Genomic DNA, 24,307 nt, shown 5'->3' on the forward strand with positions numbered 1-24,307 from the left:
AACTTATCTGTTGGGTTTAGCTTGTGGAATCCTACTCAAAGCCTATCAAAAGAAGCCCCGGGAACAGGGGAACCAGCTTATTTCCATATGGGACATAGCAAATGCCGCTAAGAAATTCACAACTTAAAGGACGCTTCAGCACCCCGCTACTTGTCAGCTAGTGCTATCTTTCTCTACAACTGCTTTTCATCAAACAAGCGGGATTGACAGGATGGGACGAAGCAGGGAGTTGGTTAGTGCAGGGAAGGGACCGTTAGTGGTAGCTTACTATTATAGGAAGTGGTGCTTTATGCTAGAGGTTAAGACACTCACGCTTCTGATTGGGTTAATTTCTCATTCCAGTCCTCCAGTGTGCTGCTGGCCGAAACATATCTACAAATACAAGGGAGATTAGAGAAGGGGCCGACACCTTTCTCCCACAGCGCTCCAAATCACATGTAAGGCTAAAGGTACCACTGCCACGTATTTTCTAGGTAGTGGATATGGAACGTTAAAGCCCAGGTTCCTTCCGGACCAGAAGTTCCATCAGTGAAATCACAATGAAACTCAGGAAACTTTGTTCCAGTTTACTCGGGGACCCTTCCCAGACCTTTATTTTTCGAGCATGCTCAACCTTTCCAATACAGTCATATGGGGGCGGGGAGATGCCCTCATCACCAAAGACTTGTGTGTTTCAGTCTACCAGAATCAGAAGATAAACCCTAAAGAACAAAAGGTACATCAGAATAGCAGCTGCTGCATTCCTCTCCCAGACTGCATGAGCCCCCTCCCCTTCTTTTTAGGATGTTTGCTTAATGATGCCTGTACTTACCAATGAATTCTTTGTTTTAGCCAGTCTTGTCCCTCCCCCATAAATTGGGTTGTCCTTTTAAGTTTTTGCTTTCGTCCAGGTGCTGCAAATTATCTTTATGAAATTCATAGCAAGCTTTCAGTCAAGTAGCACCTTAAAGACGTACAAGATTTCCAGAGTTTAAGCTTTCAAGAGTAAAGTTATCTGACAAAAGGAAACTTTTACTTTAAAAGCTTATACCCTGGAAATCTTGCGGGTCTTTAAAGGTGCTACTGGACTCGACACTCACGCTTCTACTGCAGACCAACACAGCTACCCACTGGAAGCTATCTTTACACAGCTCAGTGCTCATTAGTGCCCTTTTAACACACACATTTTTAAATGACTGTACTCCTTCCATGGAGTAATGGAAGGCATGCAATAGTGCTACACATGCAATACTGCTGATTGGTGTTGTACACTCCTAGTTTCTACTGAAACCCACAGCACCGGTTTTCCTTAAACGTGACCCAGAGAAGAACGTGACCCAGGTACATTTGCTTAACGAGGGGTGAGCAAGCATCAAGGGGACACCTCCTGCTCTTTAATGTACGTTTATACGGGGGTGCAGAGGAGAGCGATGAGGATGATCAGGGGTCTGGAGACCGAGCCCTACGAGGAAAGGCTGAGGGCCTTGAGAATGTTTAGTTTGGAGAAGAGGAGGTTGAAGGGGGCACACGATCGCTCTCTTTAAATATCTGAAAGGCTGTCATTTGGAGGAGGGCAAAGAGGTGTTTCAGTTGGCAGCAGAGGGTAGGGCACGAAGCAATGGGCTTAAATTACATGCACAAAGGTACCGACTGGATATTAGGAAGAACTTTTTCACGGTCAGAGTAGTTCAAAAGTGGAATCAGCTGCCTAGGGAGGTGGTGAGCTCCCCTTCACTGGCAGTTTTCAAGAAGAGGCTGGATGAATACTTGTCAGAGATGCTTTAGGCTGATCCTGCACTGGGCAGGGGGTTGGACTAGATGGTCTGCATGGCCCCTTCCAACTCTATGATAAGGAGATCGCAGGAGGTCATAGTCCCTCTCTATACTGCCTTGGTCAGGCCACACCTGGAGTATTGTGTGCAGTTCTGGAGGCCTCACTGCAAAAAGGATGTGGACAAAATCGAGAGGGTGCAGAGAAGAGCGACAAGAATGATCAGGGGTCTGGAGACTGAGCCCTACGAGGAAAGGCTGAGGGCCTTGAGAATGTTTAAGTTTGGAGAAGAGGAGGTTGAACGGGGCACACAATCGCTCTCTTTAAATATTTGAAAGGCTGTCATTTGGAGGAGGGCAAGGAGCTGTTCCAGTTGGCAGCAGAGGGTAGGACCTGAAGCAATGGGCTTAAATTACATGCACAAAGGTACCAGCTGGATATTAGGAAGAACTTTGTCACGGTCAGAGTAGTTCAAAAGTGGAATCAGCTGCCTAGGGAGGTGGTGAGCTCCCCTTCACTGGCAGTTTTCAAGAAGAGGCTGGATGAATATTTGTCAGAGATGCTTTAGGCTGATCCTGCACTGGGCAGGGGGTTGGACTAGATGGTCTCTATGGCCCCTTCCAACTCTATGAAACCCTCGGTGGAAACGCTTCAACTGGAAAGCTTAAAAGGCAGAAGAGGGTGTGTGTTTGCCTGCCCACTGCTTCTGATTAGCTGCACAGCTGCATCTGAAGAAATGAGATATGGAGACTGTGGGCTCCTAACAAGGTCATGCTAAGACTGTAGCAACAGGTTATTAGTACAGTGTAACCCTAACGGCACTGCAGCCTCCAACACCCAATGGAAACAGCTCAAGATTATTTGGCCTTTTAATTCTTTCTAGCATTTAAGGCAAGCACCATCTCTATGTTCATAAACAGATAGCTAATTGTTTAAGTAAGTCTCATGTTGCCTCATGGCTTTATACCATTAGAGAGAGAAATGTGATCGCAAATAGTTTTTTAAACTGATTATAAATTCATGCAGGCCCCCAGGGAGGCTCTTACACACCCAAACAGGCACACACATGTTCCTCTGTGCACATCACAGTTGCTCTGTAAGGATCACAATCTGGAGGGGTAACTGCAGAGGCCTTCAAGTGCTCACTCTCGTCTTAGAATTAAAGCTCAAAAGAATACCACCCTAGGAAAACTTCCCGAAACATTAAGTCTCACTAAACTCAGTGGGCATATTGGAGCGTATTCAGACAGGACTGAGCTGCATGGCCAACCGTTTTAAGGTTTGCTGCTTTCAAAGCACCTCCCTCCACTCTCTCTGGCTGCCCCTTACGCTTGGTACACCTTCCCCAAACACCTGGGTGGTCCAAATTCACTCTTCCAGGTACCAGAACTACACATTCTGTGGTAGAGAAGCCCCTGCTTGCTACGTCACTTTTTGCATAGTGATACCAGGAAAGATACTGTCCGATCTCAGAAGCTAAGCAGGGTTGGGCCTTGGTTAGGAATTGGATGGGAGACCTCCAGCAAAGACCAGAGCTGCAGAAGCAGGCCATGGGGAACCACCTGTGTTAGCCTCTTGCCTTGAAAACCCCAACAGGGGTCGCCATAAGTCAGCGATGACTTGATGGCACTCTCCACCACCACACCAGGAAAGAGAGCTGTGCAGTGGGGAAGGAGGAGGCGGGGCTCTCAACTGTTCTCCCAAAGCTAGAGTCCAAAGCACATGTTTGCAAGGTACCTGGAACCTCAGCTTGTGTGTGTGTGGGGTGGGGGGGTAGGGGGGGTGAAGCACCTGGAGAAAAATTAAGCAGCTCTTCCTTTGCACTTTCTCTGCCATTACACATTAGCTGCCATAGTGCAGCTTCACAGAAGAGAAGAAGTAACCAAGCCAAGGTTTTAATACACACAGCAGTGGCAGAATGCACAGTTCCAGCCCGAAGCTTAAGTACACTGCACAGCCCATGTGCCTTTCCCTTGAGAGTGTCCACTTCAATTGTAAGCCTCTTGAGGAAGGAACAGGCCTCCATGCTTGTACTATGCTCTGCAGCACCACATATACACGGAGTGCTAGATAAATTAACAGAAAAGATACTTGTTTTTTTGCCCCTAAGAGGTCTGGTAACTGATTGGAATTTTCCCTTCCAGAACACAGGAAGCCAACAAGGAAGCCAGCGCAATGTGCTTCGCCTCGAACGCAGCCCGGAGTTTAACGTTATGCTGACCCCAACAAGCAAGGAAGTGGCTTTTCCTTTGCATCTCAAGCACACAGGCAGCGTCCTCCAGGCCCAAAATGAAGGAGGCAGAACAAACTGGAGGACAGAGCAAGAGCAGCGAAGACAGCGCTCAGATGCTGGGAGAGGAACTCACAGGTCAGACTGTATCGGTTTTTCATTCCACTCTCCAAGTTTCTCGGAGTTTTTCACATAGCTCGGAACAAAAACCTGGGGGTCAAATACACTTTCGAAAAAGGGTTTTAAAGGTAGGGACCGAGAAAATAAAGTGCTGATTGAGCAATAGCAGCTGGGAGTGAGGGGGGGGCAGATCTGGGCCACATCTCTGTTGGAGACAATGAAACAGCACTGAGTTTACATTTTCAATACACATCACCCTTGGCTTTCCCATTAAATTTGTAGATTTAAACTTACACCCTGCCTGTGGGCCAGTAGTGCCGGTATAAATATGAAATAAATCAAGCTGCTGAGTGGAATGCAGACGGCAAAGCCAATTTCCAGTTATATCTGTTGAGAGGGAAAGCAGAGCAGTCTAGGTTGATTTTTTTAAAAGGTGCGCACTACTTTTCATTCAGTCTCTCAGAATGTCAGTGCCACTGCCTGCAATCCAGAAAAACCAGCTCTTTGCACACAAGCGAAGCCTGTCCCAGTGAGCAAAGCGCCCACGAGTGGCAGTTTCCAAGCCAAGAGCAAGGGAATTTTCAGGATCGTGTTGCCTGGCTGGGGTATGTACCAGACACAAGATATCACCCCACACCTCTCTTTTGGAGGAGGGGGGGGGAACAAAGTTTACTGTTTCTCTTTGTCAGAACAAGCCTCAGGTAAGCCGAAACTGCCGCACAGCAAACACCTACGCATTGGAGCCTTGGACATCCTGCCAGCTCTTTGAGAGATTTTGCTTCAGCCCATCCAAGGGGGTCAATCCCAGTTTTCTCTTCAGCTCTCCGCAGTGTCTCTCTTTGGCGGCCAGCACCTGGCGTAGGGTGCCAATCTCTTCTTCCACCTACAAGAGAAGTACTTTGGGTTAGATGCAAGCAGGAAAGGGATGCATTTGGAAGATACGCAGCAGTATCCCACTATCCCAGAAGCAGCAACTTACAATATTTAACCACGTATATGACCTAAGAGCCGCAAGGCATTTAAATTTATGAATTATGACCTCCTTAAATGTTTGACACTGAAACGGAAGTGGGCAGAAGACAGAAGACTGGACTATTGAGCATCTGCTGTGATTCTGGCAAAGGACGCACATCTACGTACCTGTGGGACTGCTTCTCCCGCTATGTCCCCTGCAGGGCCCCCTGCTCTGCAGATAAGCAGCTCCTGGTGGTCCCCAGCCTGTGGGACGTTTTGCCTGGCCTCGACCAGGGCCAGGGCCTTTTTGGCCCTGGCTCCGGAACGCACTCCCGATTGAGATTCAGGCCCTGCGGGACTTGTTACAGTTCTGCAGGGCTTGCAAAGCGGAGATGTTCAGCCGGGCCTCTGGTCGAGGGCCAGCAAACTGTCTCCTTCCCCGACTGCCACGTCCAGTGCTTCGCTGGCGGCTGCCCTGGGCCTGCTGTGCCACAGCAACATACATGGTTTTTTATATACTTATCAGAGCCTGAATTGTGTATGGCGCCAGTTTTTTTGTATAGCTTTTATATGCTTTTAGATATGCGTAAGGTTTTTAATGAATAATATGTTAGCCACCCTGAGCCCGTTTGGGGGAGGGCGGGGTATAAATTTGATAAAATAAAACAAAACAGAGCTCAAAGTTCAAATAACTGCTCAGCTATGATTTTCACCAGGAACTCCTGAGTGCATCCAGATCAGTCAGGGCAGTTTATTTAGAAAATTTCAAGCCCACCTTCCTACTAAGATAGCATTCAAAGACAATTTACATGTTCAGACACTGAATGACTCCCGCAAACAGCAAACTAAAATCCTGCAAACAGCAAAAACACAGCTTGCGGCAGCACAAGGACAACCTCTCATGTGAACAGCAACAAAGAAGCATTAAGCCACAGAACAGCAGCAAATCTGGAGTAGAAGAATAAATCAAATATCATGTCATGAAAACATAACTTGTCGCCACAGGACTGGCGGAAGGAAATAGGTTTTCCAGTCCTGGGGCAGGGAGCGCCCAAGCTTGGAAGTTACAGCCGCTCGCCTCTATCCCAGGCGTTCAAAAGGTCTATACCGTCATAATAAATGGGACTGCAAACATCAGCTAGTTCTACTGGCATGTACTGTTGCTGTCTACTTCTTACCCTGGGCCCTACTTAGAATCTCAGCAGCAGCATTTTGAACCATCTGAAGTCTCCAGACATTATGCAAATGGAACCTCAGGTAATGCATATTGCAGTAACCCAACCAGAAGTTACCAAGATATGCATGATCACAACCAAATCCGTCTCTTCCATGAATGGCCACAGTTAGTGAGTCAGATTCAGTCGGCAAGGGTCACCACTGGACAGTCCTGCATGCTACTATGTTTTCCAGTAGTGGGGCAGGATGCAGCCCTCTTCAGGGTGAGTGCAACCCCATCCAGGACAGGGTATGAGCTGAAGCCAAGGTCAGCTCTGCCTCCAGCCAATGGTACTTCCACTGTGTTTTGCATTTCCCACATCCCACCCTTCAAACCTTCAGCCACCAACGGCTCCCACCAATTCCCGGGAATTAGATAGAATGGAGAGAAAGAATTATATCTCGTTGCCATATTGATGTGTGTCAAAGGTCTGGATATCTTCTTTGAGCAGTTCCCATGAATCTCATGGGAACAAGATGGAATCCCACAGGCCAGAAGGCAGAACAGTAGCCTCCCAACACTATCTCCTAGAACAAGACAGAGAAGACCACAGCCACCGAAAGGCACCACCCCCTAGTTCCATCCCAGCTGGACTGTCCATGAGGCTGGCATGGTCGACAGTGCCGAAAAGATCTAGAAGAACCAATAGGGCCCTGGTTCTTGCTGTGAGGACAGAAAAAGGGAGGAAAGGAGCTCAACATATAATAAATATTTGGTTTCCTAGGAAATAGTTTCGGGTGGGCAGCGACGTCAGTGTACAATTCCCAGGAAATGTGTTATCCAAGAGTCTCTCTACACAAGGGATGTTCAAGTGTAGGGAGACACAATGTCAGCCGGGAAGCGTAGTTTAAAAAGATGGATCCCAAGGTTCTGTCAATTTCACCTCTCTGCAGGATGCTCCTCAGGCAGTTTGGTAATTTCATCTTCACCGCCCCCAAAGCTCTGTCAATTTCACCTCCCCTTCTGGGAGGCGAAGATGAAATTAACAAACCCTCTGAGGAGCAATGTCTGCCAGCTCAGGTAGAGAGGTGAAATTGACAGAGCCTTGGGCTCTGTCTTTTTAAACTATCCTTCCCGGCTAACATTGCGCCTCCCTACACTCGAGTGTCCTCGTGTAAGCTGTCTTGTGTAGAGAGAAGGAAATCTACCCCCGTCTGATTCACTTTATTTCATTTTGTCTTAAGGCAACCCAGGTTTATAATCACAATGCTGTACAGAACTCTTTCGAGCCATATGGAGCAGGATTACACAGACTCGTGTACCACGTGCGAAGAACACAAAGGGAGACCTGTTCCTTTACCTTGGCTAACTCGGCTCTTAACTCCTCTTCCTCAGCTTCAGTGAGCCCATTGTAGGCAGCCGGTCTCTGAGCTGCAGCAGCAGCGGCGCCGCCAGCGTTGTCCACAGGCACATCCGTCATCGTATCTGACAGCAGACCTTTGTTGGGAGAGTTAAGGTTGATATCTGTCACGGAGGAGAAGCAGAACGGGGGAGAAAAGGATAAGCAGCTAAACAGCAAAGCGTGTTAGTTTTGCAGGCGTTTTTTATACAGAAGGCAGGGGGAATAGAAACCGCAACAAAGTCCGACCCCGAGACTCTCAAAGAAGCAGCGAATGGGCATACCAAAAGCCACAGGCAGGCAAGCAGATTTCTGCCAGGCAACATTAAGAAAATGGCCTCACTGGGTGCCATCCATTAAGCGCCCCTCAATGCTGATACAATTGGGAACGAGGCGTCTATTAGACCGATAACCTCTTCCGCCACTCCGAGCCATTTCACACATGATGCAGCAGCAAACTCAGGTTTGCCACCAAAAGTATGGTCAAAATGGAGCCATGGCCAACCCCAGGCCTCTCAGACATACAACTACACAAGACTTCCGCCCTCACGCTCATTTTCAGGTGTGAGCCCCCCCCCCTTCCCCAAGGCACATGCTTTTGGTCACCTGTGCCTTTAAATAAAAGGCATTCCTGTTAAAATTGTTCATGTGATGCATTTTATTACATGTGTCAAGCTAAGGGATATGGGTGGTGTGGCTGCAACTGGCTAGACAGTCCCAATGTTCCTGCAAACTGAAGAGTTTCTGGCCATCCCTGGTTGCTTCCTGAACTTGGGTCTAGGAAAGGAGGATCCAGGGACACTAGAAGGCTGTCGGGACAAAGGAAGCTGCATGACACAGGACAGTTGGAATTTGGAAGCGGGCCAGAAGAAAGACACAATGAAGACAGGTACAAAAACTGGAAAAGAGAGAAAGCAAGCAGAGGAAAGCCTCCTGCTTGTGCACCTGAATGCACTTCTATTATGTTACGTTCATTTAGTGGGTACATGTGCAAAAGTGTCCATTTCCACAACTCCATTAAACAGAATAGCTGCAGCATCCCAAGACTGAAGGTGTATGGAAAGGTCAACAGGGAAGAGGGGTGAGGCCCACGCTGAAGGTCTCAGGTTCAGTCCCTAACCCCTCTAGTTAATAGGATCCGGTAGTAGGCAATGTGAAACCTGTTTACCTGAGACCCTGGAGAGCTGCCAGGCAGAGTAGACAACACTGGCATTGAGATAGCAGCAGTCTGAGTCTCTCTAAGGCAGTTTCATGCATCCAGATGCAAGAGCCAAGGAAAAAGGGGGAATAGGATAAATTTGACAAAGCATGAACTAAAAGAACAGTTGGCAGTGGGCTAGAGCCTGGAAGGGGCGGGGGGTACTCAAGACTGAGAGCAGCACTCTGATAAACAAGATGCTGGAGCTGTTGGGGGGGGGTGTCTCAATTTAGACTGGAGTCAAAATGTGGGGCCAGTCCCCTTCCCGCGCATTACTTCCCGAGAGAAAATTGCCCCTCTACCTGAGCTCCTATTAGCCCCAGTAGGGAAGGCTAATATCAGCTGGGGGGGATGTGGAGAGTTTTCATGGAAGGGGCATAAGAGGAAAGGATAACCAAAACTCTACGGCCCTGATCCGACCCCCGTTTCAAAGTTCATTTCTAATAATCAAGTTATCAACTTTGTGGCTTCCTTGGAAAACAGTGGGATAGATATGTGGCATATGAATAAACTAAGCCAAGAGAACACGACCTCACTGCAACTGAGATGTATGTTCGGAACAGATGTAGTACTTTCTCCTTGTTTACCACCTCAAAAGACTGCCCCAGGACTGCCATAAAAATTTCACGGGGCAGTCGTGTTTGTCGATTGCAGCAAACTAAAACATAAGTCATGTCGCACCTTATTAAAGACCGACTATTCCAGTCTGAGCTTTCATGAGTTAGAGCTCAGTTCTTCAGATGGTTTTGGACATTTTTATAACAGATTCTTAAGATTACAACAGACACAGACCCAGGAACCAAGCCCTGCAACAGACCTAGAGGCCAACTTTGCCCCCATATATACACATTCAGGAAACAGTGGGAGTTAATAAGACGGACTACTCTACTTGCCATCAAGTGCAGAAAATGCTTTCTACACTGGACAGCTGGGCTGGTCGAAATGCGAAAGGGTGAATAAACATAAAGCTGACACAAGGAATTGCAATATTCAAAAGCCAGTGAGGGAATACTTTACTCTTCCGGGGCATACTGCTGCAGATTGAAAACTCACTGTTCTACAAAGGACGGAAAAACACAATACAACAGAAAAGTGCTGATTAGAAACTCTCCCTTTGACCTAAATAGAGACACGCATTTCATCACTCACTAATATAACCAACAGCTCAACAAGGCCTACTTTTTATATTAGCTCTTAATACGTATCATACCGTAGCCTTTTACTAATGTTAATTTTTCTCATGCTACTTCCTTGATTAGTTGTGTTTATTTGGAACTTTTGGACGTTTCTCAATTATTCTCAATTACGTATAACAACAAAATCTGTTCCAGTCCCGTGCAGAAGGAATCACACCTGAAAGATTTACGAGAAAATTCATGTCAAGCACTCTTCCTGCTGAAATTCCCCCTCCTCCTCCTGAGCTTTTGTTATAAACATCTCTAATCTCCTTCCCATAAGCTTCTGAAGAAGCGAGACTTTACTGACAAAAGCCAATGCTAAAATAAATGTTGTTGGTCTTTAATAATGTGCCACAGAACTTCTGTTTTATTGTGCCACAAAACCCTACAGACTGGACAAGAGAGACGCGTGAATAACCATGACCCAACAAGTCCTATAGGAGTCCCTTGATAGTCCTGCACGCTTCCAAGAGCCACGAGGTTTCAGATGTTACAGAAACAAGAAGATATTAGGAATTAATCACTGCTTTAAAATGTTTGTTTGCATGTGGAGGGGCGTAACAGAAACTTTGACTTTCACAGTCTCTGTTGATAAGCGACAGGCCCCTGCAGGAAACCAAAAGCAAAGAACCGAGGGCAGCTAGAAATATCAGAGCTTTGGTCACAGTAAAGCCAGTTTAAGATGATTAGGCTCTTCGGGCAAGCAATTCGGTTCATGCAAGAGACTAAATATACAAAAACTCCAGCAAAGGCCCTCCTCACTCCCCTCCAAAGGAGTCTGGTTTTTATTACTCTTAAGTGATAACAGATATGAGCCAAGGCACAATCCAGCCACCCCACCACCACTAACATCACACCTGGGGCCTTATCACACCCAAACATTATTTCCTGTTTGCCCAGCTTTTTGACCATGGAATGTGCAGCTCCACAATCTTTTCCCCCTCCCCTTTGAGGGGAAGCTCACCCAGGACTCCTGGCCACCATCGCCTTCCTCTCCCTGCCTAGCCAAATCTTTCCAGCCCCCTGGCCACATACCCCCGTCCCCGTCCCCGAGTCTCAGAGTGAAGGTGCCTCCCTCCCACCCCAGTCAAATCCCTCAATGACAGCTGCAGCAGCCCTCTGGAATCTTTCCCCTCACCTGCCCCCCGGTCATTTTTAACTGGAGATTCCAGGGACTGAACCTGCACCCTTCGGCATGCCAAGCAGACGCCCTGCTACTGTGCCAAGGGCCCTCGCCTGCCTTCAGGCACAAAGCCCTTCACGGCCTCGGTGCGTCATATCTACGGGACCGCCTCTCTCCCTATATTCCACCGCAGCAGCTTCGCTTATCTGAACAGGGCCTTTTGCAGCTGTCACGCTGCACATGGGCAAAATCATCAGCTGTCCATAAATGCATGTTCTCTGTGGCGGCCCTCACCTTATGGAACCGCCTATCTGAAGCGGTCGGGAAAGCACCCCGCTCTCCTGGCTTCCTGTGAACTACGCAAACCTGAATTATTCAAGAGGGCTTTTTATGCAGATAGGCCCTACTGCAAGGAAATAAGTCTCAAACAGATGCCTCGGTAGAGGAATGGGTACTTTACTATGTCCTGCCTGTTGCTTTAAGCATGCTCCTACCAGGTAGTTTCTCCCTTGTTTAATATGTCTGTCTTAGAACTGCTTATACTGTTGTTTAGCGTTTTTTCAATTTTGCTAGACTCCTGCAAGTTTTAAATCTTGGCAAATTGGCACGTACAACGTTACACTGTTTAGTGAAGGGTTTAGCATAAGCAGTTCTAGATAGATTCCGGATAGTTTTCAGCCTTGGCACGTACATGGCCCTGTTACACTGTTTATTGAAGCGTCCTTGAAACTGACTGTACTAGCTCGCATTAGGTAATCCAGCTTGAGTCTCGGCGAGAAAGGAGGGCTATGAATAATGCAAAATAAAATAAATAATAATAATAAAAAGAGTGTGCTTTGCTATTGCTCTTCTGGACAGATTAGTGCCCCACTCAGAGGAGTGGACAAAGTCAGCGTATTATTATCCTGGCTGAGACAAACAACCGACACGGGGCTCGCCTGCAAGCCAAGCAGAGGAGCCGCCCCTGGGCCTTCCCACCGGCCTCGACCTGCATCTGCCCCCCAACCCCACGCTCCCTCCAGCCCTGCAGATTCGTTCCCCCGAGCCCAGCCCGGTCTGGCCCTCGGCGCCCCAGCTCTGGCAAGGCAACCCAGCCCGCTCCCTCCGGCCCCTCAAACAGAAGCTCGCCGGCCCGCCTTTCGGAGTGACCTCTCGGGCCGCATTCAGACGTGACGCAGCCCTGACACGCGTCGGCCGCCTCAGCGAGGCGCCGGGGAAACGGAAGAGGCGGGAAGGGGAGACGGAGGGGCGCTGGCCGCGTTCCTGCCACCCCGAGCCGGGCCGGGCCGGGCCGAGGGGCCTTACCCTGGCTGGCGCTCTCCATCTCGCTCAGGCCCCGGGGCGGTTGCGCGGCCACGGAAGGCGACGGCGGCGGCAGCTCCAACGCCGTGACGTCAGACGCCGCCCTCCCGCGCGCCCTATCAACGGCCGGCGCGCCACGCCCCCTCGCTTCCGTACACACGCGGCACTTCCGGTGTGAGGCCGTCGTCGCCGGAGGCCAAGGGGGCGAGACGCTCTTTTGCAACGAGCCGCTTCCGGATCTCAATAGGAGCTCAATGAGTGGCTCTGGGAATGAGGTTGCCAACCTCCAGGTGGGGATTGGAGATCCTCCAGAATTGCAACTGACCTCCAGGCTACAGGGATCACTTCCCCCCCAAGGAAATGGCTGCTTTGGGGGTGGACTCTATGGCATTATTTATTTATTTATTTATTTATTTATTTAATCACATTTCTAGACCGCCCTGCCCGTCAGACGGGCTCAGGCTGGTTCAACCACAGCTTAAAACAATAAAAACATTATAAAAACATTAAAACATCAGATCAAAACATTATACCCTGCTGAAGTCCCTCCCCTCCCCAAATGCCACCCTCCCCAGGCTCCACACCCAAATCTCCAGGAATTTCCCAACCCGGAGCTGGCAACCCTAATTAGTGGCATTTTTGAAGCTGTCACGGCCTTCAACGAAAGGGCAGCTTTGCTCATTGATGGTGTGAATAGGGTTGCAAACGACAAGTTGGGAAATTCCTGGAGATTTTGGAGGGGGAACGTAGGGAAGACAGGGGTTGACTTCAACAGGGACTTCACAGAGTATCATGCCATTGAGTCTACCCTCAAAAATCCCCTGTTTTCTCCATGGAAACTGGCCTCGGGAGATCTCAAGGTACCACCAGGAGGTTGGCAAGGCTAAATGTGAGTATTTCTAGCCAGGGCTCAGCCTCTCTCTGCACTTTTTTAAAAAGAGAAATTCAGCCAGGGACCTGAATTTCAACCCCCAGACTGCCACCAGAAATTTAACGGACGCTTAATATGTGGAAAGTGGGTAGCAGAAGCTTTTAAACGCATGGCATTTTGTGGAAATACAAAACGAAGGAGGTGAGAACTATGTTAGCCACTTCAGGGAGAAAGGCAGGGTAAACATGGAATAAATAAAAACACCCCCTGATAAATAACATCTCATTAAAAGGATTGGTTATTTTTTTTCTCCAGGCAGTTGGCAACCATTAGTCAGCAGGTCACAATCAGCCAGTCACTTTCCCCCACTCAGCTACATGACATGTTTATTGCGAGGATAAAATGGAAGGTGAGGGAGAACCAGGCACGCTGCTCGCAGCTCCCAGAGTGAAGAAAGATGGGCTAAAGTAGAACTCGGTCCAAGGCGGCCAGTTTTTGCTGTTTGACCTTGATCCTTTTGTTCTTCCACAGCTGCTGCACTTGTGCAAGAAGCATTCCTGGGACAGCTGTTAGATGCCAGAAGAGCACCTAAGACCTTTCAAGACTGCAGCCCTCTGGAGATGATTACATAGGCTGCAGCAGGACTTTTTTTCTGGGAAAAGAGGTGGTAGAACTCAGTGGGTTGCACTTGGAGAAAATGGTCACATGGCTGGTGGCCTCGCCCCCTGATCTCCAGACAGAGGGGAGTTGAGATTGCCCTCCGTGCTGCCCGTACGGAGGGCAATCTAAACTCCCCTCTGTCTGGAGAACAGGGGGCAGGGCCACCAGCCATGTGACCATTTTCAAGAGGTGCCGGAACTCCGTTCCACCGCGTTCCAGCTGAAAAAAAACCCTGGGCTGCAGGCCCAAGTTGTGTAGTCCTCCTCACGTGAGGTCTCCTTGACACTTCCACCCTGAAGATGAACTGGCAAGAAATGCATTCACCACAGTGACACTAAATGACAGAGAGAGAGAGAGACTTGCATCTCCTTAAAGACTAACCGAATTCTATTCCAGCATAACCTTTCCTGGACTAGGACTATGGACATTAGCCTCTGGAGCCCAGAGTTCTCCAGGAATTAGAGCTGATCTCCAGAACAGAGAGATCAGTTCCCTAGGAGGACATAGATCCAGAGGAGTTAGCCGTGTTAGTCTGTAGTTGCAAAATTGTAAAGAGTCCAGTAGCACCTTTAGGACAAACCGACTTTATTGTAACAAACTTTCGAGAACCACAGCTTTTGAGAACCACACCTCATCTGCAAAATAAAGCTGTGGTTCTCGAAAGTTTATGCTACAATAAAGTTGGTTAGTCTTAAAGGTACTACCAGACTCTACTATCTTGGAGGACATGGCAGTTTCAGAAGGTGGGGTCTTTGGCCCCAATCCTTGCTGAGCTTCTTCTTGTCCTCAAATTCTCCTGTCCCCTGCTCTGCTCCTAAATTATATTTGCTATTTTTAATAGCATCTATCCTGACCTGGATAGTCCAGGTGAGCCTGATCTCATCAGGAACTAAGCAGGGCTCGTCTTGGTTAGTAATTGGATGGGAGACCTCCAACGTAGACCTATGTTGCAGAGGCAGGCCATGGCAAATCACCTCTCTTAGTTTCTTGCCATGGGGGACCCCAGCAAAGGGGGGGGGTCATCATAAGTCAGCTATGGCTTGATGGCACTGTCCCGCACCTGTGTGATTTTTTAATGTAAACATTTGTGCTGGTCGTTCGAACATAATAAATCGTTCATTCTTGCCGCCAAACATTCATGAATTTCTCAATCTGGTGTTTCATGTTTTTACTTCATTTATACCCTGCCTTTCTCTCCAATGGGGACCCAAAGTGGTTTCCATCATTCTCATATCCAGGGCTCATTTCGAGGGGAACACGCAGGAACACAGTTCCAGCCGTTCCCCAAAGAGGTCACATGTCAGGTGGCCCCTCCCACCTGACTCTCGGCCATTTTGGGCCCGTTTCAGCCTGGATCACTCTCCCACTCAGCAGTGGTCCAGTCCAGACCATTTTGGGCCCCTTTTCAGCCATTTTCAGCCCCTTTTTGCCATTTTGGGCCCAATTTCGGCCCTGAATGGCCAGGATTGGGTCCAAAACAGCCAGAATAGGTGATGTCAAGGGGTGTGGCATATGCAAATCAGTTATGCTAATGACACACTTCTGATGACGGCAAGGGGCGTGACATATGCTAATGAGTTATGCTAATGAGTTCTTCCAGCTCTTTTTCTACAAAATGACCCCTGCTCATCTCCATTTCCCGCCCCCCTCTGAATTTCCTATGATAGGGTTGGCAACTCTCGAGCGCACTTTGCCTCCGGTCCATCTCTTTCTGGCCTGCCAACACAAACAGGAATGCCAGCTGCCTGAAGGGAAAAAATGTCTCTTTAGTAGAGGTTTAAAAGGAGGCTATTTATCTGATGATGTTATGCATGAAAAGCTTCCACTGCCCATTTCCACACATTAAGCCTTTGTGGAAGGGATGAGAAGTTTTCCTGCAGTCCTGTGGACAATCCTAGACCCTATATATGTATTTGCATATGCCTTTATTCCTGATGAAGAATTCTGTGTGACTTGAAAGTTTACATATTCCCAAATAAAGGGTCCCATAGATGTCAGTGTGTGTGTGTTATGTGCCATCCAGTCACTTCCGACCTATGGCGATCCTATGAAGGAAAGACCTCCGAACTGTCCTATCTTTAACAAACTTGCTCAGATCCTGCAAACTGGAGGACGTGGCTTCTTTTATTGAGTCAAGCCATCCCGTTTTGAGTCTTCTTTTCCTACTGCCTTCCACTTTCCTAGCATTATTGATTTTTTCAGAGAGTCTTGTCTTCTTGTAATGTGGCTGAAGTACAATAGCCTCAGTTTTGTCATTTTAGTTTCGAGGGAGAATTCATGCTTGATTTGATCTAGTACCCACTTATTTGTCTGTTCGGCTCTCCATGGTATCTGCAAAACTCTCCTCCAACACCACATTTCAAATGAATCAATTTTCTTCCTGCCAGCTTTCTTCACTGTCCAACTTTCACATGCATACATAAAGGTAAAGGTAGCCCCCTGTGCAAGCACCAAGTCATTACTGACCCATGGGGGGACGTCGCATCACAACGTTTTCTTGGCAGACTTTTTGCTATGGGGTGGTTTGCCATTGCCTTCCCCAGTCATCTACACTTAGAAACGGGGAAAATCATAGTTTGGATTATCTTGATCTTGGTTCCCAGAGACATCTTTATCTTTAAGGATCTTCTCTAGCTCCCTCACAGCTGCTCTTCCAAGTCTCAATCTCCTTCTGATAGTTGTTGTGGGTTTTCCGAGCTGTATTGCCGTGGTCTTGGCATTGTAGTTCCTGACGTTTCGCCAGCAGCTGTGGCTGGCAGCTTCAGAGGTGTAGCACCAAAAGACGGAGATCTCTCAGTGTCACCTTCACTGAGTGACACTGAGAGATCTCCGTCTTTTGGTGCTACACCTCTGAAGATGCCAGCCACAGCTGCTGGCGAAACGTCAGGAACTACAATGCCAAGACCACGGCAATACAGCCCGAAAAACCCACAACAACCATCGTTCTCCGGCCGTGAAAGCCTTCGACAATACTCCTTCTGATACATCTGACGAAGAGAGCTGTGGCTCTCAAAAGCTTATGCTACAATAAAGTTGGTTAGTCTTAAAGGTGCTACTAGACTCTTTACTCTTCTGATGAAGAAATTTTTTAAAAATCAGAAGAAAAATATCAGTACTATTGTTTTATACCACCCACATAAGGCTGTTTTTATGGATCATTTTTGCAGTCCATCTGTTCATGTTAAGACAATATGGTGTGGAATAATGGCTAGAATGTCAAGCTATAGTTGAGGAGGTCTAAGTATGTAACCCACTTACCCCCACCAGAGCCAGGTTCATAGGGTTTCTTTGGGCCAGACACTCCCGACCTATTTTTTATTTTATTATTTAATTTCTAGCTTGTCCTACAGAATTGTTGTGAGGATAAAATGTAGAGGAGGCCATGCATACCCCCCTGAGCTCACTGGAGGAAGGGTAGGATAAAAACCAAACAAATAACCAAACTTTATTTATTTATTGACGTCATTTATAGTCTGCCTTTCTCACTGACACTCAAGGCGGATTACATGGTGTGAGTCTGTACAATCAAAATGTTGGAAGGGGCTGTGGCTGAGCGGTAGGTTACTCGCTTTGCATGCAGATGTCAGGTTCAATCTCTGGCATCTCCAGTGAAAAAGGTGCGAGCCTAGATAAAGTTACTCCAGTTTAAGCCCATTGAAATCAATGGGGTTGATAATGTGGTGCTGGAGGAGAGTTTTGCTGATACCATAGAAAGCCAAAAAGACAAATAAGTGGATACAAGATCAAATCAAGCCTGAATTCTCCCTAGAAGCTAAAATGACAAAACTGAGGCTATTGTACTCTGGTCACATCACGAGAAGACAAGACTCTATGGAATGGTCAATAATGCTCAGAAAAGTGAAAGGCAGTAGGAAAAGAGGAAGACCCAAAATGAGATGGCTTGACTCAATAAAAGAAGCCACGTCCTTCAATTTGCAGGATTTGAGCAAGTCTGTTAATGATAGGACATTTTGGAGGTCTTTCCTTCATAGGGTTGCCATAGGTCAGAGGCGACTTGACGGCACATAACACACACGCAGAGTGGAGTAATGCTACTTAGGATCGCACTGTGGGACTTCTATCTGAGACCTCAGAGAGCCACTACTAATCTGCGCAGACGATATTGACCTCGATGGAGCGATGGTCTGATTCCATATAAGACAGCTTCATGTATTCAGATTGATTGATTGATTGATTGATTGATTGATTGATTGATTGATTGATTGATTGATTGATTGATTGATTGATTGATTGATTGATAGTCCGCCTTTCTCACTGAGACTCAAGGCAGATTATACAGTATAAGATTTGTGCAATCAGTATCAAGTACATTTCCATACAGTGCCAAGGACATTTCCATAAACAATACCATAGGGTAAATAGATACAAGTTTAAAAGACATAGTATTAGCAAGAATCTAATACAGATGTAGAAAAAATACTGAAGCAGAACATAATTAATTCTAGGACTGACATTAGACAACATGGAGCGCTGGTAGTACATAAGAATACATATTTAAAGCAGCAGATAATGTGTAAGGCAATATAGTGATGAAGTCTATCTGCATTCCCTTCATTTCTTCTGTGTTTCAGGTCATATCAACCCCTTCACAAGAATGATTCAACATGTGCTCATAAAGTCAGATTGGGTTTCCTTCCACCGTACATAAAACTGTTTAAATCTCTGTTATTTAAAATTTGGGTTCACATATAAAACTGGACACAAATCGTTCCCTTTTGCTTGTCATACCTCATATGGGCAGTAGATGGCAATATTAAGCCAGGTATTTCTTCTGTCTGAAACCACTTGTACAAATGATCTGTAATTGTATGTATGTATGTTTCTTGGTTTAAAGTTCTGGCAGAGTCTTGAGAAAGCTCTTGGGGAAACCAATGGCAAGTGCTGGCTCATTGGAAAAATAATCGTTTGCTTTGCGGCGTTGGCTCTTGCAATCAACTAAAACAAGTTTCTCTCTTCGAAAGGGATAGATGGAGATTTATTCCAATGTATTACTTCTGCTTTCAGAGACATGTTACAGACTTCCTAGGGCCCTCTCTTCCGCTTTCAGATCCCTCTGCAGAACAGGAGTCATTTATTTAGTTAGTTTGCTGTTTAAGTTGCTCAATCCCAGAGGTCCCAATTAACTGTGGCTTATGGGGGGTCTTTAAGCCCATCTGTCAGAAATGCTCTGACTGGATTCCCTGTGCTGAGCGGTGGTTGGACTAGATGGCATCTTAAGCATCTCCCATGTCAAGAACAATAGAAAAAAGAGGGCTCTTGTGTTTAACATAGAATAAGTGAGACTTTGAAAACAACATATATTTGTTGCGGAGAAAATCGGAACTCAATTTGTAGCTTAGTTTTAGTCTTTTTCTTTTCTCATCTTTTAAAACTATTTTTCCTTTATTATTATTAGCTACTTGTCTTGTTTGTTATTGTATGTTTATATGTTTTTGTTAGTGTGGTTTTTTTTAGAATGTTGTGTTTTTCATCTTATGTTTATAGTTTTTGTTTATTGTTTATAGTTTAAATTTTAAAAAATCCTTACTTGAAATAAAACATCTCCCTTGTCAATGACAGATTACGTTCCCAGTCTTTTTACATGTTAATTAAACTCAGAGAATCCAGGCAGAGAAACCCATCTCAAAGATTAACTCTCTTAAGAGGTTCTTTAAGGTGGGTCGCTTAAGCTACACCACATTTAGCCGTACAGAATGGAAATCCATCAACCTAGTGGAGATAGATGGACGCACATTCTAGCTGTATCTGAAGAAGTGAGCTGTGACTCACGAAAGCCCTACCGCAAATTTTGTTAGTCTTAAAGATGCTACTGAACTCTAGCTCTTTTCTACTGCTACAGACCAATTAACATGGCTACCCATCTTGACCTAAGTATGATATTCTCAGTTTTGTCATTTTAGTTTTTAGGGAGAATTCAGGCTTGATTGCAAACCCCAGCTTTTCTCCTTAGAGACTAATACTCTCCCATATTTATTTACTTCTATCGGTATTGTTTTTAAAAACTTCCAAGCTACCTCGCTCCACTGTTTTGAGTCAGCAGAGCTCTTAAGTTCTTAGGAACTCCACAGCCTTAAGGGATTCTAGGAAGAATTACAGCAAGGATCTATGTGAAGTGCCTTTAAGATGGGGGAATTATTCAAATGCTTGTTTTGTGGCGCTGGAAATTAAATCTACTATGATCTAATTTTGTGTACCTGCCAAGCCCCTGAATCACTGCCTTGAAGCACATTGGATGACTTTGGCTATCCTGGTTTCTCTCCCTGGTTTCCTTAATTCTGCAATTCAGACTTTTGTACCCTTTCCCTTGCCTTGTCGGCCAACCGTTTTGTCAGCCTCTTCTTGGTATCATCGGATTCCACACCCATCTCATCATTCTAGAGGCAGCATGGCATAGCGAATAAAATGCTGAACAAGGGACCTGGGAGACATGGGTTCGAATCTCTGCTCTCGGCCATGGAAGCTTGCTGGGTGACCTTGGGCTGGTCACGTACGCTCAACCTAACCTACCTCGCAGGATTGTTGTTGTGAATAAATGGAAAAGGGGAGAAGCCACTTTGAGTCCTGACGGGAGAGAAAAGCGGGATATAAATAAATAAATAAATGCAAATGCAATACATTCCAGGCTTCATGACAGTTGTTGATAGTTCAGGAACATTTTATGGGCAATAATGTCTCCAACAAGACCTTTCGGCAAGCTCCTTTTTTTTTTTATAAATATTTTTATTGAGTGAGTTAACATATATGCTAATTAACCCCTATATTCTTGTTTCCCCCCACCCGCTCCCTCCCCCCTTTTCTGGTAGACTTCCAACAGCTTTCCAACCCATTATTTAACATTGTCCATTATTCTAACTAATACATTATCTCACATAAAAATTATCTTTTCTTATACTATTATTATCATCTTCTAACTATGTTGTTACCATTGGTAAAGACCTATCTCCCCCCTTAATAATTATCCAATAACCATATTTTCCCCTTAACGTCCCATTTCTTTTCCAAATATCTTTTAAATTTCCCCCAGTCAGTAACAAATTCTTCTGGATCTTGCTCTCTTATTTTCCTTATCAATTTGTCCATCCTTTCGGCAAGCTCCTAAGAGCTGGAGGGGTGAAGAGACCACCCATTTGTTGATGGAAATTGGTGTTTCCATCTGTCCCTTGCAGGTCAGTCCAGCGCAGGCCCTGGTATTTCTTTGCACCTGACAATACCAGTGTCTGTATGTAAGATAATCATGGCTAGTTAATATAGAGTCCCAAAATGATGAGGCAATGCTTCCTCTAAGCTATAAGAGCTTTAGAAAAGGACTGAGTTACACCATATCCCCATCTCTTTCGGACATTACAAACGAAAGATGTAGATGGGCCTTCTCTAGAGCACGATTTGATGCATTCCCCTCTGCAGTTTTGTATGGGAGATTCTCCCACCTGCCTTTGCAGCAGTGCTGTTGTCCCTGTTCAAATAAAGTGGTCGAAAATATCACACATATACTTTTGCACTGCGAATTCTATCAAGAAGAAAGGATACAATTAATTATCCCACTGTATTGTCGAAGGCTTTCACGGACGGAGAACGATGGTTGTTGTGGGTTTTCCGGGCTGTATTGCCGTGGTCTTGGCCCACTAATTATCCCACTACTCTATTGATTTAAACCATTAGAGTATTACATGGATTTTAGTCCCGAAACCCTTCGGGTATATCTTTTAGAGGATAGCCAGAGAACTGTATCTTACGCAGTTGCAAAATTCTGTGTGACAGCGCTCAGAAAGCGGAATCATTTGACGAAGGAAACGTCAATCGCTGGGAAGTGAATTAACGAAGTGAATGAGTTTTTACTGTTATATATACATATATATGATTTTATCTTTTATGTTTTTACCCATTTTAAGTATTTAAAAACTGTTCTTTTTATCTGTACTTTACTTGGCTGGTCTTGTGACCGTAATAAACCCTTTAGTATTTAGATAATCATGGCCAAAGCCATTTTCAATGCCTGTCCTAACAAAAACTTCTTCTGTGTCAAATCCTCCAAAGCCCAAGTCAAGTACACCTTGTGGACCTACTGTGAGGAACACCTAGCGTGTCTCTACACGAGACATGTGACACGTGAAAAACATGTGTTGGGAGATGCAATGGTAGCTGGGAAGGGTAGTTTAAAAAGACAGAGCTTGTGGCAGGGCAAAAGCTTAGCTACACACTGGAGCTGTGTGAAGGGACTGTGAAATGCTGGAAGGGAAACTTCAGCCCGGTATAACCTCTCCAGGTCCAAGCTTGGCTCTGGAAGGCAGCTCCAACCCATTTCCATTCCTCGCTGCCCTCTGGTTGCCATCCCACACAGTTTTAGACTGGAGATGTGAAATTGACAGTGTCTTTGAGGAGGTGAAAATGAAATTAACAAACCCTCTGAGAAGCGATCTCCACCTGCTCTGTCTTTTTAAACTATGCTTCCCGGCTAACATTGTGTCTGCCTACACTTGACAAACATGCACTGAGGCATCTCATGTAGAGAGACTCCTGCTTAGGCTGGTCTTTCAGCCTCACGGGGTCAAGTGATGATGCCATTTGATGGCATTCCATGTGTTGTGTCGTGGCATCTTTTGTTTCTGCTCCCGAACATTGGATCCAGAATTGGGTGAACCGGTTGGATTCTGAGGTCTGCTTCCACAAGTGCAAGGGGCCCTTTTACCAGTGGAGAAGGGGGGTGATCTTTGTTCATTCCCCCATTGCACAGCCTCACATCCTGCCTGGTGCTACTCCTGGGAGGGCCCTGGACATGAGGGGAAGCATCTCAGAAAGGATTTCCAACTCTAGTTGGGAAATTCCTGGAGATTTGAAGAGAGCAGAGTTTGGGGGAGGGGAGGGAGTCATAGACTTTAACCCCTGAAGTTGCCGTTTCCTCCAGGGGATACACAACAAAGAGGGAGAGTTACGGCCAAAATGCCGTGGAGAAAAAAAGAAAAATACCACCGTAACAATCTAACTGCTTGCACCTTTTACTCTCAGTTCCACTTTTTAAACATACCAATAGAATACACAGCCACTTGTCAATGCCTGTTCATATGCAAGGCAGGTAACTGTGTACCTTCCAGAGGATGGCCCGTATTATAATCCTTAAGTGCATACAATTCTATTAATCAGTCCAGCAATTTATTTTTTATAGGAGAAATTCATCAGACACCGTCCAACGAGGGTGTGGCTTGTTGTTGCCTCGTTTTTCACTGCTTTTTCAAGAACGTGTCTGCAACTCCTTTCATAGGAACAGGGCCGGATTGACGGGGAGGCAGGGGGTAGTCTGCCCCTGGCACCATTAAAGAGGGGGCCCCGGGTGCAGCTGCCAGCCGCCGGGAGCATGCGGGTGGCTGAGCTGAGAGCTAGGAGCCCGCCCGCACCATTCGCCTGCCCCAAGGGCAGGGGGCACATGACAAGCCGGCCGCCCCCTCAGCGGGGCAGGCGAATGGCACAGGCGGCTTCCCAGTCCCCCGTGCTCCCACCACCAACTCCGCGGCATGCCGGGGCAGCCAGCTTGCCGCATGGGCAGCGCGCTCCACCCTGCGTGATGATGTCACGGAAGTGACATCATCACACAGCGCTGGGAGTGCACATGCACTACGCGCATGCGCGGGGGCCCAGCTTGGGTTGCCCTGGGTGCCAGCAACCCTAGATCCGGCCATGCATAGGAATACAGGTGTCATGTCCACTAATTATATAACAATAACAACAACAACATTCAATTTATATACCACTCTTCAGGATGACTTAACACTCACTCAGAGCGGTTCACAAAGTATGTTATCACCAGGGCTTTTTTTCTGGGAAAAGAGGTGGTGGAACTCAGTGGTGGAACTCAAGACCGCACAATGATGTCACTTTGGGTCAGCTGAAACAAGTGGGGGGGAGTTTTTTAAAGTTTAAATTGCCCTCGGCGAAAATGGTCACATGGCCGGCACGGAGGACAATCTCAACTCCCCTCTGTCTGGAGATCAGGGGGTGGGGCCACTGGCCATGTGACCATTTTCAAGAGGTGCCGGAACTCCGTTCCACCGCGTTCCTGCTGAAAAAAAGCCCTGGTTATCATTATCCCCAAAACAACAAACACACTGTGGGGCTGAGAGCTCTGAGAGAGCTGTGACTGACCCAAAGTCACCCTGCTGGCTTCAAACTCACCAGAAAAACCACCATTAGTTGCAATGACTGCAATTTGTTTTTAATTTTCCCATTGGCTGCTGGAGCAACTGTGGGAAATGGGAGCTGGGGACGGGAGATCCACCACCCCAGCAGGAAACTGGCAAACCTAGTGGGAGGGTGAATTTCCTTTTTGTTCTTAGATCATTGCCTGTGACCCACC

At 46.6% G+C, this 24,307-nt stretch overlaps 1 protein-coding gene across 3 annotated transcripts in view; it reads right to left on the reverse strand.

Annotated features, from left to right (window-relative positions):
• The window catches only part of TPD52L2 (TPD52 like 2), a 35,470-nt gene extending 22,950 nt beyond the window's left edge, over positions 1-12,520 (reverse strand). Inside the window, exons 1-4 of one of the 3 annotated variants that reach the window (XM_054979712.1) lie at positions 12,414-12,520; positions 7,571-7,707; positions 4,835-4,983; positions 313-372 (exon numbers count right to left, since the gene is read on the reverse strand). In XM_054979712.1, coding sequence (XP_054835687.1) covers positions 313-372; positions 4,835-4,983; positions 7,571-7,707; positions 12,414-12,432 — 365 coding nt within the window. In that variant the 5' untranslated portion in view covers positions 12,433-12,520. Of the gene's footprint in view, positions 1-312; positions 373-4,834; positions 4,984-7,570; positions 7,735-12,413 lie in introns of all 3 variants that reach the window. The other 2 variants (XM_054979711.1, XM_054979713.1) reach the window with 2 other exon arrangements.
• Between the last annotated feature and the right edge of the window lie 11,787 nt (positions 12,521-24,307).

This window comes from Eublepharis macularius, chromosome 5 (assembly GCF_028583425.1).
Source record: "Eublepharis macularius isolate TG4126 chromosome 5, MPM_Emac_v1.0, whole genome shotgun sequence".
Taxonomy (NCBI): domain Eukaryota; kingdom Metazoa; phylum Chordata; class Lepidosauria; order Squamata; family Eublepharidae; genus Eublepharis; species Eublepharis macularius.